General features: G+C 38.5%; 1 protein-coding gene across 1 annotated transcript in view; it reads right to left on the bottom strand.

Moving 5' to 3' along the window:
* Positions 1-11,800, bottom strand: part of LOC103899300 (dystonin-like) — a 120,231-nt gene extending 108,431 nt beyond the window's left edge. Inside the window, exons 1-7 of the mRNA XM_009279739.2 lie at positions 11,690-11,800; positions 5,000-10,600; positions 4,638-4,784; positions 4,262-4,477; positions 3,927-4,073; positions 2,671-2,904; positions 1,123-1,275 (exon numbers count right to left, since the gene is read on the bottom strand). Coding sequence (XP_009278014.1) covers positions 1,123-1,275; positions 2,671-2,904; positions 3,927-4,073; positions 4,262-4,477; positions 4,638-4,784; positions 5,000-10,600; positions 11,690-11,800 — 6,609 coding nt within the window. The remainder of the gene's footprint in view (positions 1-1,122; positions 1,276-2,670; positions 2,905-3,926; positions 4,074-4,261; positions 4,478-4,637; positions 4,785-4,999; positions 10,601-11,689) is intronic.
* Between the last annotated feature and the right edge of the window lie 4,459 nt (positions 11,801-16,259).

The following is a 16,259-nucleotide window of genomic DNA, read 5'->3' as shown; positions in this document are numbered from 1 at the left end:
CAAAGATCTCTGTGCTTCCTTTCAAACAGCTCACTGAGGATGAAAGTTCTGATCTGATCTATGAAAGACCTTTTTTAAGCCCCCGTTCCCCTCCCAAGACACACTTCTACAATGGTGTCTACAAGAAATCAGTTGGCAAATAACAACTCCTCTGCTAGGCAGTCACAAACAGCTGATGGAAAAAAAATGAAGCACATGCTACCTCAGTTCTTCACTCCCATGGGTACCCCATTTTGGCCATAAATTCTTAAGACAGGTAAGCAATATTAAGAGGTATGCCAGGGGTGTCTGTATCTTTCCACTGACTATAAGGAGACCTTTGACAAACTCGATGTGTTACTTTGAAGATAAGTAAAGCAAAGCAAGATGAATAAGGAAATTTCTGCCTTTATAGATTACTAAACCTTATTTGGAGCTCTACAACATAGTAAACTACTACTAGGAAAAGGAGGAGGAAGAAGACTACCAAGTCCTTCAGTCCTTTAACTATCATAAACTCAATTAGCATCAGTCAGGACAGAGTAAAAACTTATAGATGACAGGATACAGCTGAAAAGCAAGCTCTCAGTAGGAAAGCAAGCAAACTGAGAGGGCTCTGCTACACAAGAACACCAAGGAGATTGCAAGCAACACTAGAAAAAACAGAATTTAAACCAAAAGAAGAGTGATGCAATGGAAAGCCTCAGGCAAGAGAAAGCCTTGCAGCAAAATTCTTCAAAATACTGTGAACAGGAATAAGCACTCCCTAATACCAGTAAAAAAGTTGATTAAGTGATTTTAGCGTAATAAACAAGTCTGATTTTATCATATCTGACAGGAACAATCTTAAGCTAAAGATTCATATAACAAATTTCATGCCTGCTCCAAGAGTGCTTCTTGAAATGTCTTGTACATTTTCTAGTGTCTTCTAGTTTTAAAGTTTTTTTTCTCCCACTGGCACATACTGGAGTGTATTCATGGGCAGCAGTTTAAATGCACACCATTAAGCCTTTACTTTTGGTAGGTCAAACAAGTCTATTTTACTCTTCTCTCACATGACAGTCTTGTAATTCAACAAAAGAGTCTAGTCACTCCCCTCTGCACTCAGTCTTCTTTAACTTATCTGACGAGAATTGTGCATACCTCCTGTTTGGTCTGGTATTGTTCTAGCTCAGCCTTGCTGTCTCCAATAACAAGAGACTCTTGCTGTCCGATGAGTCGATTTTCAGTCTGTGTAAGCAAATCACAGATTTCCTGCAGTTTCTCTTTGCATTCCTGCTGCCGTTCAGCCACATCCTGTATTAGAGCCAAATACAATCGAACAATAAAACAAAAACGTCCTCACTTCATCAACTAACAGACACTCTAATAGGAATTACCTCTGAACATCAATATTGCAAAGCAATCGCTTTAGAAGTATGCTGTAAACATGATAGCAGTGGTACAAAGAGCAAGATGAACATACAGAAGTTGTGAATAAACCTCAAATATGTTGTAAGTAAAAGAGACCATGTTTGATGGAATTGCCCAATAGAAGTCTGGCCATGCACGTATGTGAAAGATGAAATCTCCAAATGACAGGAGGGAAATCCAGCCTCTTAACCGCTGAAACCTGTGATAAACACTATTAATTCTGAAAAAAGGATATCAAAACAGAGGTTAGTTGTGATCGTGAGTTAGCTCTTGTTGGTATGCATAATGTTACCTGAATAGAAAATGTTGACTTTTTAAGCAGTAGAAAAGAACAAAACATGCAAGCTCATTATTCTTACTAAGTCCTAGAAAAGTATCTATGCCTCTCCTTTACTCAATTTTATGTTTCTTTGTCTGACAAAGTATGGTAGAAACAAATGGTAAAATAATACAAAGTCCTCAGAATGCTAAACCACCTTTCATTACGCATAAACTGGGGGTTGAGGTGGTGATTCTAAGTCTTAGCAGTGCTTCTGTGAGAGAAAAGGAGATGCAGTTACACTGCAGCATCTCATCAGCCTCCTTTGATTCTACAAAGGCTGCATATGCTTGCCAACTGCAGCCATGCTAGCTGAAGAGGTAACTGTCCCAGCTTGACGCATAGCTTTCCCAGCGCCCATGCCTAGAATTGCAAATATCTTAGCTGGTTTAGTCATATGTTTGTCCCTCTAACCTGTCTCAGTCAAAACAAGCCATGATAGCAAGGATTTGAACAAATCCGGTTCTTTGACTATAAAGACCTAGATAAAGATCACGTAAGCAGATGACCTGGCAAATCAGAGGAAAAGAAAGTCTTCAGCAGGACAGAAGTGATTGAGCAATGGTGGGATAGTAAATTCATTGATCAATACAACTGCAGCCAGAAGAGTTGACTGCTTTAATTATTGATATAGCTGCTAAACAAACAACACCTGTGAGAAACCCCAAGTAAATTTCTCTCATTGCTAGAAAGAGCAGATGTGGTTATGTCAGGCTGTACAGATCCTAATGCCCAAAACTGTGTCTGTCCATAATCTAACATACTGCTTCTGTGACTGTACCAAGGAAAGACAAAAATGACAATTCACCAAACTTGATCAATTACCATCTTTGTAGAACTATGAGAGTATCTGTAGTAAAACTGAGAAGATAGGAATACACTTAATACTGCATGCTGGTATTAAAATTCCTCATCCATAGACAAAAACACTCAGCACACGTTTACACAGAAAGGCAAACCTTCTGATCACCCAGCTCTTGTGCTGCCTGTAACTGAGTCTCTAAACTTTCCACTTGAGATATTATTGCTTCCTGTACTTCCTGAAAAGATTTTTGGGTGGTATTTAAGAGCCTCAGCAACTGTTTGCTCTGATTAGGAGAAAGATCTTGGGCATGTTCAGAAATGAAGAACTGAACATCAAACGCAGTGGACTCCAGTTGCGTTTTTTTACAGCCGAGTTCTGCAGCACTGTTCTGTAAACAAAGAGAAGGAAATTACTAGCAATGAAGACAAATTCAGTACAAATGAAACACAAGTATCACTACCTTCTTTTCTTAGCCCCTGTTCCAAAATGCTTTGGGGGATAGTTTAGCCAGAGTCAATCAAAACTCTGTGTCAGAATCATTCTGACACATTCAGATACGGCATTTGAATTTGTGTATGGTTTGCTGCTGGGACAGTCCAGGTCCAAGTAATAAATAAGATGACCTTGAACATCTCTATTTCTTTGCTCTCTCATGGATATCTGAAAACAGGCTGACCTTCAACTCTGGAAGATTTACGGCAGGTTAGGTTTAACATTTCTAGATTCTAGGTCTGAAGACCCAGAAATGTTAAAATATTTACTTGAAAGCATTCCTATTCTTAACTCCGCAGCGAGAAGCCCCATTTCCAGCATTGTGGCAAATTCTGCCCACAGTTACGCACTGTGCAGCCCCTATGACATTACCATGCATACTGGAACCCTATTAAAGCACAGTGAAATAACGTCATTTTTATCATTCATACACACAGAGGTGTATGAACTTTACTAAAAATCTTTTCTGATTTGTTTTCCATGACTCATTTCATGGAGTGTGTAATGAAGAGGCTTTTTATCTTCCCCCATCTTCTGTTCTCACATATAATTGATTTCGAAGGTAATTAAACTTCAGTAAAGATTCTGGACCTTATGCTTAAAGATCCAATTTTAATCACTGAAACATTTGTATTATAAATTAGATTTCCACAAAGGGTCAGATTTATTGCAACAAATGTAAGCAGAACCAATAGCTTTCTCAGTAAGCCAGCCTAGCAAAAAGTTTTTCAAGAGAAAAAGCAAATCAACAAGATTTTATTACTGGATTATCAAGTAGTTGTCTTCTTAAGTAATTAGTTCTAGCCACCTGTTTAAGCAATAGAGGTTAATGAGCAGGTATACAAATCCTAGCTAATAATTCATAGTAAGTAGCAACATCTGTCAGAAGCACCAACACCTGCCATAAAGAATACTTACTTTAAATAGCTGTAAACTTTTCTTCATCTCTTCTATATCATTAGTATTCACTATGAAGTCATTCACGATTTTACCGTTCTCTGTGATCCAGTCTGAAAATCTCTGCAGTTTGCTTAAAAGTTGCTGGTGTAATACTGCAAGCTTAGACTGGAAAGGGAAGTTGTGTATTTATTTATGCCCCTGGAGTCTAGTCATGTTTCCTATCATATTAAATAGAATGATACATCTATTTTTATATTAAGATAAAACAAAATAAAGCTAAAACAAATTCCTTCTTTTTAGTCAAACTACCTTGAAGAAAACCAAGGTTAAAATGTACACTGATAAAAACATACCATTTCCAAGTCAACAGCACAGACTATTTGTTTCGCTCGTTTCGAAGATGTATCACAGACCACCAAAAATGCTTCCTGCAAATACTCATAGCTTATCTTTAGCTCTTTAAGCTTCTCTTCAGGAATATCCCTGTTATAAAACTTTAAAAACTCTTCTGTCAATTTCATGTCCTTTTTTAGGATAATCGCAAAGGTAGCCAGTCCTGATTCAAATGACTACAAAGAGAATATATATAAAATGCATTAAGTTACTAAGCAAGAAAGACATTTAAATCTGAATTACTTTAATTATATTTGAAATCTCTCGTTTTTATCATCTAAGGGCTTTTTCTAGCACCCATCACTGAAGTACAAGCATAAAGAACACTTTACTTACCTCTAGTTGTTCCAGTTCATCTTTTAGTATTTCCAGGTTGTTACTAATAGGCTGCTGGTTATCTAGGTGGCTTTTCATATCTTGAAGCACTGCCAAATGTCCTTGCATTTTCTCTGTTAACTTTAAACATTGCTGTACTCCATCAACCTGAAAATTAGTTTTAACAATAAGAAAAGGTTTTCCAAACTGACAGACTTGAAAGCAAGGAATAAAAGTCCTTGTTTTAATTATAATTTATTTTAAATTTACCATTTAATTTTTCAACCATTTTTCCAGTTTAATTATTCTCTCCAGCACTTGGAAAGATTCATGCAATTCCTTTAACACAGGACACGTAGCACATACCAGCTGCTGTTACTTACCATGCTAGCAGGGGTGTCTTCCAGGACTGCTGCTTTTGTTTTGAAAATAGGCTCAGTAAAGCCTTTGAACAGGCTGTCTGTCTTCCTATGCTCCTGGTCACTTTTCCAAGCAACGGCTGCGTCATCTGCCAATGTTTTCTCTTTAGCAATTTCTGATCCAAACTCTGATTGTTCTGTTGAGAAAAGAGTATGAAGCCCATCTACTTTGCCTTTACCCTCACGTTCTGTGGTGATACCAGCAACCTGTGAGCTCGTAAGCAAACCACTTATCAGCTCCTCTAACTTGCTTGTACTTTCATCTCCAGGTGAGATTTGAAAAATCTCCAGAAGTTCAGAAGTAGTAAGTTTTGGAACAGGAGCTTTCATGTCTCTTTCACTCTTCCTTTCACCTGGATCATCCGTCTTTTGCTTGCAGGATTCCTGCTTCAGAATATCACGAAGAAGATCAGGACTTCTGCAATCAGGCCAAAGCAATGAAAGAGCATCACTGTCCTTTGGCTCTGTACATGGTGTGGTAACCATTAATGCAGTTCTAACAGCATTGCTTATTTGCTTGAGATTTGATCCACTAGACGTGTCACTCCCAAGCTGGGTGCTTCTAACCATTGTAAATAAATTTTGCATTAAGATTTTGGTATCAGAGTAATTTAGGGGTTCACCCTCCTGCTTGCAGTAAACATGTCCCATTTTCAACTTCCTTTGTAATATATTCTTTAAGTCTCCCATTAGTGTGTCAGACATTTCTGGCAATTGTGAAATACCTTCCTTTACTTGAAAATCTTCGCAGGGTCCTCTTTCCTTTTGTAATGACTCCATGGACATTTGTTTTTTGAAACCATTTCCAGGGGAAGAAGTCTCACTGACTATGAAATTTTCTCCCTTTGTATTTTTCAGCATCTCATGTTGTTTCTGGGCACCATAATTCAAGCCAGCCCCTATGCTGCTCAGAACTGCAGAAGAAACATCAGTGGTATGGGTATGACTCCCAGAAGGTAGTGCTTCACTCCCATCCCCTGATTCTTTGGCACCCTCAATACTTCCTAAAGCATCTGCTTTTATTGGGGAAAATTCACTATCATTGCTGCTCTTGTTTTCTGAAAAGTCTTTAAGAACATTGTCAGTATTTTGACAGATAACTCTCCCTGTTTCTTTAGTTATGCTAATTTCCTTTGGTTTCACTGTATCAGTTGGGGGAAAAGAATAAGTGTTAAATTCACTTGAAGGCATTTCTTCTGTATATAGCAGAAAATCCTTTTCATTCTGTATACCCTTTTTCCCTCTTCCCCTGTCCTCAAAGCAAGAGGATTCAGTTTTATCCAAATCTGAATGGCCGCTTTCTTTTATGTCTGTTGTATATTGTTTTAAAGAAGCGGAAATGTTAAAATCTCTCTTAAATTCATCGGATTTCGCACCACCTCCAATGTCAAGCAAAGCTTGATCAACATTTACTTTTTCTTTACTTGAAACAGGAGTTTCTCTACCAGCTTTAATTACTGATGCATCAAATATTTCCCCAAGGCTTTCCATCTGAATGGGACTTTTACTTAGCCCCATATCACATTCCTCCATAGTATTTACTCTATTTTTATTTTCTGTAAGAATTTCAAAACCTCGTCCTATTTGACCATGCTTCCAACCGGTGACTGGATGTACTTGGTCACTAAGTGAACTATCACCATCACTCATATAAGGCATATTCATAAGGAATTTATTGTCCATTTGGGATGAACTTTCCTTTAGTCGTTCCATACCAGTGATATCATTTAATACTTTTTCCTCTGCAAATACTGCTTCTCTCTGCCTTTGCCCATGATTTGAATGTAACATTGGCATGGTAGTATTGTTTTTATTCATGCCATCGATAAAGCATTCTGAGAGAAGCAAATTTGTCTGAGTACTTTCATCATCATCAGTAGCTTGCTTTGTAATTAGGAAGGCTGTTACACTAATGTCAGATGTCACGGTATCATCAAGAAGCTGAGAACTTGGAATTTTAAGCTGTGTTTTATTCTTTTCTTCACTCTTACAGGATGTCCATTTAGTGTCAAAAGTATTTTCAGACTGAATAGGCTCAGTAGTATCTTGTGACACTTTGACACAAGTCCCATATTCATCTTCTGTTTCCTGCTGTCTGTCTTCTTCGCTTGCACATGTAAGACCAATACATCTTTCCTCAGAAACATCTGATGCAGATTCACATCTTCCTGAGGATAGTTTTCCATTTTCATGGCTAGACTGGAATTGCAAAGTATATGCTGTCTTGTGGCCTAAAGAATAGCAACAGTCATCAATATTCTGATTATTTTCATCGCTATTTTCTGTGTCTCCTAAGGAAATTATCAGCTGGTCACCTTTGTTTATACATTGATGATGTGAATAAAAAATACCCATTTCTTCATCACTGTCAGAATCAGTGTCAGAGTCATCATAACTATCATAATCCTCCTCATAATCTTCCTCCTCTTCTGTACCTTCAGATTCATCCTCATAGGAGTCACTTTCTGCTTTCATTTCATCTTCCTCATTTCTGTCTCGTACTTCTGCTTCATAGATCTTCCATAAAGAACTAAGGCCTCCCTCCTTTCTTCCTTCACTCTCCAGAGTAACCTGCAATTTTTGCTCCTTCTCTCCAAAGCTCCCTGTTCTTTCCTTTTCCTCTTCAGGGATTCTTTCCATAGTTTCAGCACTTGCAGAAGCTATATTTATGCTCTCAGGTGGACCTGTCAGATTTACATGGACACCCTCTCCAGCATTAGTTGCAAGTTCTTGAAAAGAGCTGGTCTCTTCTCTAAGGGTTATTAGACCACCTCTCTCCTCTAGAAAACCTAATGGAACTGATGCTCCAGACAATTCTGTCTCTGGTGTATCATCATCCCCCAGCTGCAAGGTGTCAAAACCATCATCACCTTGAGGAGTGCCATAGGAATCATCGTCATCAATTTGTGGAGTATCATAGACATCACTGTCATCATCATCAACTTGAGGTGTTTCATAGGCATCATCGTCATCATCATCAAACTGAGAGCTGTCATCTTCAGAGGCTACCTCACCACATTCATGCTGCAAACAGTTACTTTCAAACTGTGGGATGCCATCACTCCCTTCTTCTGATGAGTCAGAACTACTGTCACACAGCAGTAACTTGTGAAATGTAAGATTGCTTTCTTCTACTGCTAGCTTTTGTGCTGTGCTGTTACTGTCCCCCAGAGGTGGTCCATCATGTATAACAGTATCGCCATCCAATGAAGGCCTGCAGTGCATGTCTCCACACAGCTTACTCCGCAAATCAGTACAATCCTCCAAGGATGGCCTGCCATGTACATAAAGATAATCCTCTAGGGATGGCCTGTTATGTACATCACCGTAGTGTTGTAGAGGTTGCTCACTATATTCATTATCTTCAAACTGTAGTGTGTCACCACATTGACTACCCAATTCTTCTGGAAGTCTGTATTCAGTATCTGCACTGATGGATGAACCAAGCCTCCTCTGAAAATCATCTTTCTTGCTGTTAGCCAGTACCATTCTGCTATTGTCAGCTTGCAATATGTGAGGCCCGTATTTTGTGCACCTTTCCAGCTCTCTCCAGATTTCATTATCTGACAAATCATTCACACTCAAGGAATTCTGTAAGGTTTTACCATTCCTGTTTTCATTACCCAGACTGTCTGCCATATAAATCTCTTCTTTCTTTGTTTCTGAAATAAGATTTGAATTTGAGTCATTTGGAAGATATCCTTCAACGTTTCCTGAATTTGCCTTCTGACTGTTATGCTTACACAGTTCTGTCCACCCAGAAACCTCCAGAAGACCTCTGAGTGCATTTCTGTTCATGGAATGTTGAGTGCTACTTACTACGTTTCTAAGTTCTGTAGGGTTAGTTGACAACATCTTCTGTGTATATTCTGATTGCTCAGTACCAATAGCATTGCAAATATCTGGTCTACACACATGGAGATCTTCTCCCTGTAAAGATATGTAATTCCCAAAATCTTCACACTGATTTAATTTCCTGTTATTAGAAGTATTCTCAGCACCTGAAAGATCACCCTGAACACTGCCTGTGACATTATTAAAGTGCACACTGCCTGCCGACTTTAGGTTAATTTCTTTCAGGCTTACGTATTTGTTATTAAACTCCATTTCTGACACATCGGCATTGTACACAGCACCATCACCTTCCAGCAACATATTGATGGCATCTTGCAGTTGTCCATCATATAATAAAAGTCTTCCTCCAGTGTTTGCATCCATATAACTATTTACCATCAGATAAGATATGAATAATTTCTTAGCTTGATCTAAATTATGACATACAGGGTCTTCTGTGCCAGAATCTTCATGTTCCTCCTCACAGTCATGAAATACAGATGGCAGGAATTCATACACCGATAACCATTTTGCAGCATTTTTACAAGGGGACTCTAATTCTTCTACACTGGGCATTTTATCTGGTAAAGTGACATTGGTCAAAACAGATAGAGTATTGATGTCTATTATCCCTGATTGTGCAGCCTTATCTAGACTGACTATTTCACAAGTTTCTGGAATGTAAAGCGCAGCTATTTTCTGTCTGTCATTTAGTATTTTGAATGCCAGCTCATTTGTTATCATCTCTTGGTGCAAAGAAGTTGATATCGGGAATATTTCACCAGTGTGAGGCCAAATTAGTCCAACAAAGCCTCTCTGTGCTTCTAATACCAGCAGTGCACTGGTAGATGATATTAAGTTGCATTGTACGGCTTCATCAACAGTCAAACGTTGTCCAGAATTTGGACAAAGGATTCCACCAGTCTGAACCTGATGTGTGAGGATCCCACAAGCAGTGTCCTGATCTATCATCCCTTGTCTCATGGCCTCTTCCACAGTCATTCGCTTCCCTGAGTCAGGGTCAATTATACCTCCAGACATTAACTGAGCACCCAGCAGCCTGAACATTGTTTCCCGATCGATGAGTCCTTCATGGGCTGCCCTCAAAACAGTTATCTTCCTTCCACATTTGAATGTGATTCTACCTTTTTCTTGTGGTTTCACCGATAGGAGTCTTAACCCTGTTTCTTCATGTATTATGCTTCTATGAACCATCTGTTCAAGGGAAATCTTCTCAGCACAGTTGGGGTCTATGAGATCTTTACACGTGTCTTGTCTTTCCAGAAGCTTTGTATATAATGTTGGAGAAATCAGGTTTCTCTGGAAAGCATTCTGCAAAGTCAGGTTTTCTCCCGTAGATGGCAAAATCAAGTGCCCACTTGAAAGCTGATTCTCAAGAATTTTAATAGCCAAAGGTTCTGAAATTAGACCTTGTTCTAAAGCTGATACAACTGGAAGATTTGATAATGATGATTCTGAAATAAGCTTCTTTGCATTACTTAATTCCTGCAACTGCAACAGAGTCTGCTCATCAATTAGGGCATGAGCTTTAGCTTCTTCCAAATCATAACATACTCCTAATTCTGGAGAAATGATTCCAGAAAGGATCAGCTGATTCTCCAGCAATCTAATTCCAGTATCATAGTCAATAAAACCTTTTAAAATAGACTGAAAGACTGAAAGGACTTCTCCAGTCGTTTGGTCAATGACACCAGCAATGACTTTATTCACCTAAAAAGGAATATAAAAGAAAAGCTATCACTATTTTCAGACTGTATATTTTAATTTTTTTTTTTTTATTTTGAATGCATGATAAGCATAAAAACATGTACTTACCAGGCCTGGAGGAATGCTGTGAATGTTAGCAGCTCAAATGCGCAAGTGATCTATGTCAGTCATTCAACAGCACACGATGTGATAAAAGATTTAAAATCAACATGCATCTGTGAATTGAAAACCTATGCTTTGCATACATAAATAGGGTTAGTGAAAGACAATAGAAGAAATGATTGCAGAGTGAGCAACAGAACATATACCTGAAAGGCAAATTTTCATGCTCTAAATGTCTGTGAAAGGTTAGAATATTCAGAAACAGTATGTGATTCAAAACAACCATGCTATTCATGTTTACAGCATACAGCACTTCTGTATATACTATCAACAATATGGATTCAGATACTCTAGCACCAAATATTGCATTTAGTTTGCATGGAAAGCATGAAGTCAGTTTGGCAACATTACTTGAACTAATTACACAGACACTGCCTCTATGTGCATATCAGAATACTCATTTGCAACATAATTTTTGAGAATTCCATATTTAAGATTAAGATCCATTAACAAATGTATTTGTAGTGTCTCAGAGCCAATCACGTTATGTGCTCCCATTTTCATATCCAGATAAATTTTAAGAAAAGCTGAAAGTAGATCTCTTCTAGGACATTTCTGAGTGATATATGGGAGAGATTAACATGTTATTTTATGGTGTCATTTTTGCAGCAAGAAACACAGAAATATCTAGCAGTCAAAGAATGGCTTTTAAGAGAAGAGTTAAGAGATGAATGATTTGTTTATCTTTCTTCATGCAAGGCACACATTATTAAGACTCTTCACAAAAAATCTGATGAGCAGAATGTTCATATGCACAGGTAAGGTCACACACAGTATTCCACAGCAAATACACAAAACCTTCAGTCAATTAAATCTCAAGTCCCTTTACACAATGTTAATTGCACCTTCTTCTTTTACTGATCATGTGTGGTTCCAAAACCATGCAGTAAATCTCAAGAGAGACTGAAATGTAAGTTTCAATCTTGTTACCTTTTCCTCCATCTTTTCATCACTCAGATACTGTGCTTCCTGCAGCTGCTTCAAAGCTTCATTGGATAACAAGCTGTAGCTCTCCTGGAGGGATCTGACTTGCTTTTCCATTTCATTTCTCTCTTCATCTGTCATTCTATTAAGAAAAAAAGAAAAATGGAAGAAGGAGATCTCTGAGTAATTTGTAACCTGCAGGGAGCGATCTGCCTACCTTTACTTAAAAAAAGGGGGGGGGGGGCGGAAACAGTAAAAGTAGTCTGAAAAAAACACAGCCTAATTACGAGGATGTTCGAGAAAGCTACAATCTGCTTGTAGTCATTCAGGAAAAGAAGCTCCATTAATCTAGAATTTATGCTGAATTATCACTAAAGCATTTAACATTTGCATGTGCCTTTGTCTACTGATTATCAGTCAAGACAGGTAACATAGCTAGCAAGGAGTCATGAGATATCTCAGCAATTTAATATTGTGAACAGTCTGATTTCAGACACAGATGAAACAAACTTGTGACATATAGTTCAAGTACTAATTTACTACTAATTTTTTAATTATTTTGACTTCAAATGAAAATTACTATCTAATGTTTTTTAAGCTGAGCAGAGGTATATAAACCTAGCCAAATTCTTGAAATAAACAAAAGTGGTTAAACATTGGAAGAGGCTGCCCAGGGAAGTGGTTGAGTCCCCATCCCTGGAGGTATTTAAAAGACATGTAGATGCAGCGCTTAGGGACATGGTTTAGTGGGCATGGTGGTGTTGGGTCGACAGTTGGACTTGATGATCTTAGAGGTCTTTCCAACCTGAATGATTCTAAAACTGCATCAAACTTCCCCAAATGGGAAGACAAAATTATAAAATTAAAGAAAACAACTGACATATTTGTATGTGACATCTAATTGGAACTGTTAAGATAAGGATATGATTTCTTTTTATTATTCAATTAATTTACATTATTTCAAAAATAAAAAATGGCATACTTGTCACTGTGCTTAGCTAAAAATGACTGAGTAGTCTGCAGAGCTTCAGCTATTTGTTCTTTCTTGGTTGACATTTCATCCAGGGAAATCTGAAAAATAAACATCCTCTGTTCAAGACTTAAATATGCACATATATACAAAGAAAAACAAACAAACAACATATTTCTATCTGGGACTAAACTCAATAGTATAAGAACTTGATTTTTTTCTTTAAATACCGGCTATTCTTAGAGCGATAATATTTACTATAGAATTGTATCATTTATATATGGATAAGTTGTTGTGCTATGCCTTTTGGTTAAATAAGCTGTTTGTATTAGAAAACTATTGGGTGAGACAAAGAGAATTTATTTTAAAAAGTTATTTGTCTGAAAATTAACCAATCATTTAAAATCACTTATTATAGCTGGCACAGTTTAAAGTAGCTTTATAAAGATATGTGTACAATGGTCACGTTCAAGAACTTACTCACCAAGATGAGAGAGAACAACTTTAAAAAAAACAAACATACCAGAAGGCCACAAACCTTCATGAAATTCAATGACGGAAACAAATGCAGTATCAGAGACTTGGAAAAAATTAATTACTTACAAATATTCTCCCTGCTATCATTTCTGTGTCATCCCCACTAAAGCACTTGTTCTGGCAGAGGAACTTGCAAGAATTTAATCTTTCAACTTTTCTGAGAAACTGCCTGCAGTCTCTTCAGAGAAAAACACTCATTTTGGATAAATAAAGGCAAAGTATCAAAGGGGAGTCTAGGACTTCATTAGCAAGCCCAAGATATGTTCAATGTCAGTAATAAGAGAACTCTAGCAAGGTGCTTGGGCCCTGCATTGACGTGGGTCTGGACACAATGAATTCTGTCCCTGCGTGCATCGCGTCAAAGGGCCTGAACACGGTCTTGAACAGAATCTTCCTTTGCAATCACCGGCGGGAGCCACAATCCCACCACTCGTGCTGCTTGGACAGAAACCAAGAGAGCAAGCACTCCATGCACTACACAAGAAGTTGATGTGAGCAGGCTGAGGTAGCAGGTAGGGTCATCAGCTCCACTTTGCTCAGGGAACTGGCATCGCTGTGGCTGCTGTGTGTGCCCTGCCCCTACTAGCACCAGCTTCTCCACCCACTCCACAGCTACACCCCACAGCAACCCCAAATCACTCTGTGAAATATATTTCAGCTAACATTAGCTATCAAATCACTAGTCTATATGTTTCTACAAAACTTGTCAAGGCACCTGTGCTAGTCAGTGGAGACACAAAACCAGGCACCTCTGGAAGGTGACGCTACCTCGCCAGGTCGTTTCACAAGGGAAGGAAACACCCTTGGCAAACGCCCATCTCCCACAGGCTGGAGGAAGCCGAGGCAGCTAACTCACAGGTTACTTGCTGAGGGCTCAGGCTGGACGGGGAAGATGCCAGCCATAGTTGCCATGGTAAGCTGAGATGCTCTAAGGAGTTGAGCGCTGGCCCAACGCTGACAAAAGTTTGCACTGTTCTCATTAACAAGGGCGAAAAAGACCAGTGTTGAATGCTTTTGCAAATCTTGATCCTAACTATTAGTGATTTACCAAACAATGTGCTAAAATCAATACAAGCTTACTTCCTCCTATAGCTATAGGGGACAAACTCACTGGTCCCCTAAGAACAAGCAGCGCACTGGGACCGGTGGCAATCGGGACTGCAGGACTGCTGACCTGCCCAACAGCAAGCTTGATTCATGCACACGCTGCTCCAGTGGCTCCAACCAGCACCAGCATGCATGACCAAAATAAAAAAGCAAGAACAGGCTGCCAGGAGGGCCAAAATCATGTTTGCATGACCATACATGCAGCCCTGTACTGAGGGATGTGGAAAAGATGCTGCTCCATCCCTCTGCTGTTCAGCGTGCAGGCAGACCTTCACCTACTGAAATCTTTTTAGGTGTCACTAGGCTATTTTGTGGGACAAGCCTAGCAGGGGTGCTGTTAGAAACAATAGTAAACTTCACAGATGGAAATTTATGGTCAGTTACAACTGTACACAATGACAATGTACCTGTTCAATACAAAGGTGGCAAGATGGGCCACTCCAGCAGCCTGTGGACTAGTGTGATAATAAAGAGGGCTCAGTCAACACCTGCTGTATTCCCTGTGACAGCAGTCTTGACTATCCCATAAGAGGACCCCTCAGAATAACTTTTTAAAAGCAAATAAAAAGAAACCTGGCCCTCAAGCCCCTCCTGCCAACTCTCTCCTTCCTGATGCCAGGGTAGAAGTTACCAGACTTACTCACTGAGCTATTTCAGGACAAGGGGGCAGACGTACAAAGTGCCATCCTGCCAGGATGCACTGTCCCTCTGCAAAGGCTGAGTTATGGTCTGCAGGGTCTAGTTTCTCTAAACTGACATTTTTCAGTGTCAGAATACGTCACACGCCAGGCAGCTTGCACTTCTTCCTGAGTAACATGTTTGTGTTCCTAAACATTGGTGTTCATTTACCCGACCCTCCACTCACAACCAAATGTGAAATTACATCTTTAGTAAAATGTAGATGGTGATTTGGAGGAAAAAAGTATTTATGGAATATTTTCTCATTTTAATCAACACAGAAAGCTAAAAAGAGGAAGTGGTATTTTACCAAAAGACATCTGTGTACCTGCTGCTTAGGCAAATCTGTCTTTTCAGCCTTTTCTCCTTCTTCTTTGCCGAGTGTCTTGCTGAGGTTTGACACCCATTTCAGTAAATCCCCAGCTTTCTCAACATGTTCCTTCTTTTCTTCTTCCATTGACTTCTGATGAGCACCGCGAATTGTAAAAAACATGTAAATGTAAATTGTTGGAATGTTTAACATTAACGACCCTAGAAACACAATTCTACCACAATGGCAGTATTATCACATAAACATAAAGTGATTTCTTTTTATTTATCACCACATGCATTACTATGACACTTTGATGTAGGAACAAAAATGCCACATAATTATAGACATTAACCAAATAATTCCACGAATGATTTGTAATTATGATTACAGTGCTTATTCATACACAAGTACATTCATTATAAAATGATTGATATTAAGAAAAAGCATAGCTTCCCAGCCATTACTCAGCAGATAAAATCTAAACAACATTTGCATATAAAGTATCTTTGAATTGCTGCCTTTGCATTACCCTCAGGTGTGGATATGTACAGCCAGCATAGGATATCAGTAATTTGAAATCTATGCACATGGATTACTAAGTTACAATTAGGAAGAATACATTGCTTTTATGTCTACAGAAACACAAACAATAAAAGTAAAATACTGAGACATTTCCATCTTTTTCTGCACAGGAAAATATATTTCTTTTTATAGTAGTACAACCTGTTAGTAGTTTGAAATTTATCAATACTTAGAAAACACGCGTACGCCCTTCCATGTATCAGAAGTAAAAATGAACACATTTTATTTCAATGGAATTTTTAAAAATTTGATATGTAATTGTAATTCATTTGCCTATTAGAGCATGAAAACAATTCTAAAAAAAAAAAAAGTTTCCTGAAGTGAGAGAAAAAATTAGGATATGAGTAGCCCATTAAAATTAATGAAATACCAGTGTGAGAAAAATTACT

Source organism: Aptenodytes forsteri, unplaced genomic scaffold, assembly GCF_000699145.1.
Source record: "Aptenodytes forsteri isolate BGI_AS27 unplaced genomic scaffold, ASM69914v1 Scaffold115, whole genome shotgun sequence".
Taxonomy (NCBI): Eukaryota; Metazoa; Chordata; class Aves; order Sphenisciformes; family Spheniscidae; genus Aptenodytes; species Aptenodytes forsteri.
Note: the sequence above shows the minus strand (reverse complement) of the source record. Positions and strands in the feature narration are given on the sequence as shown.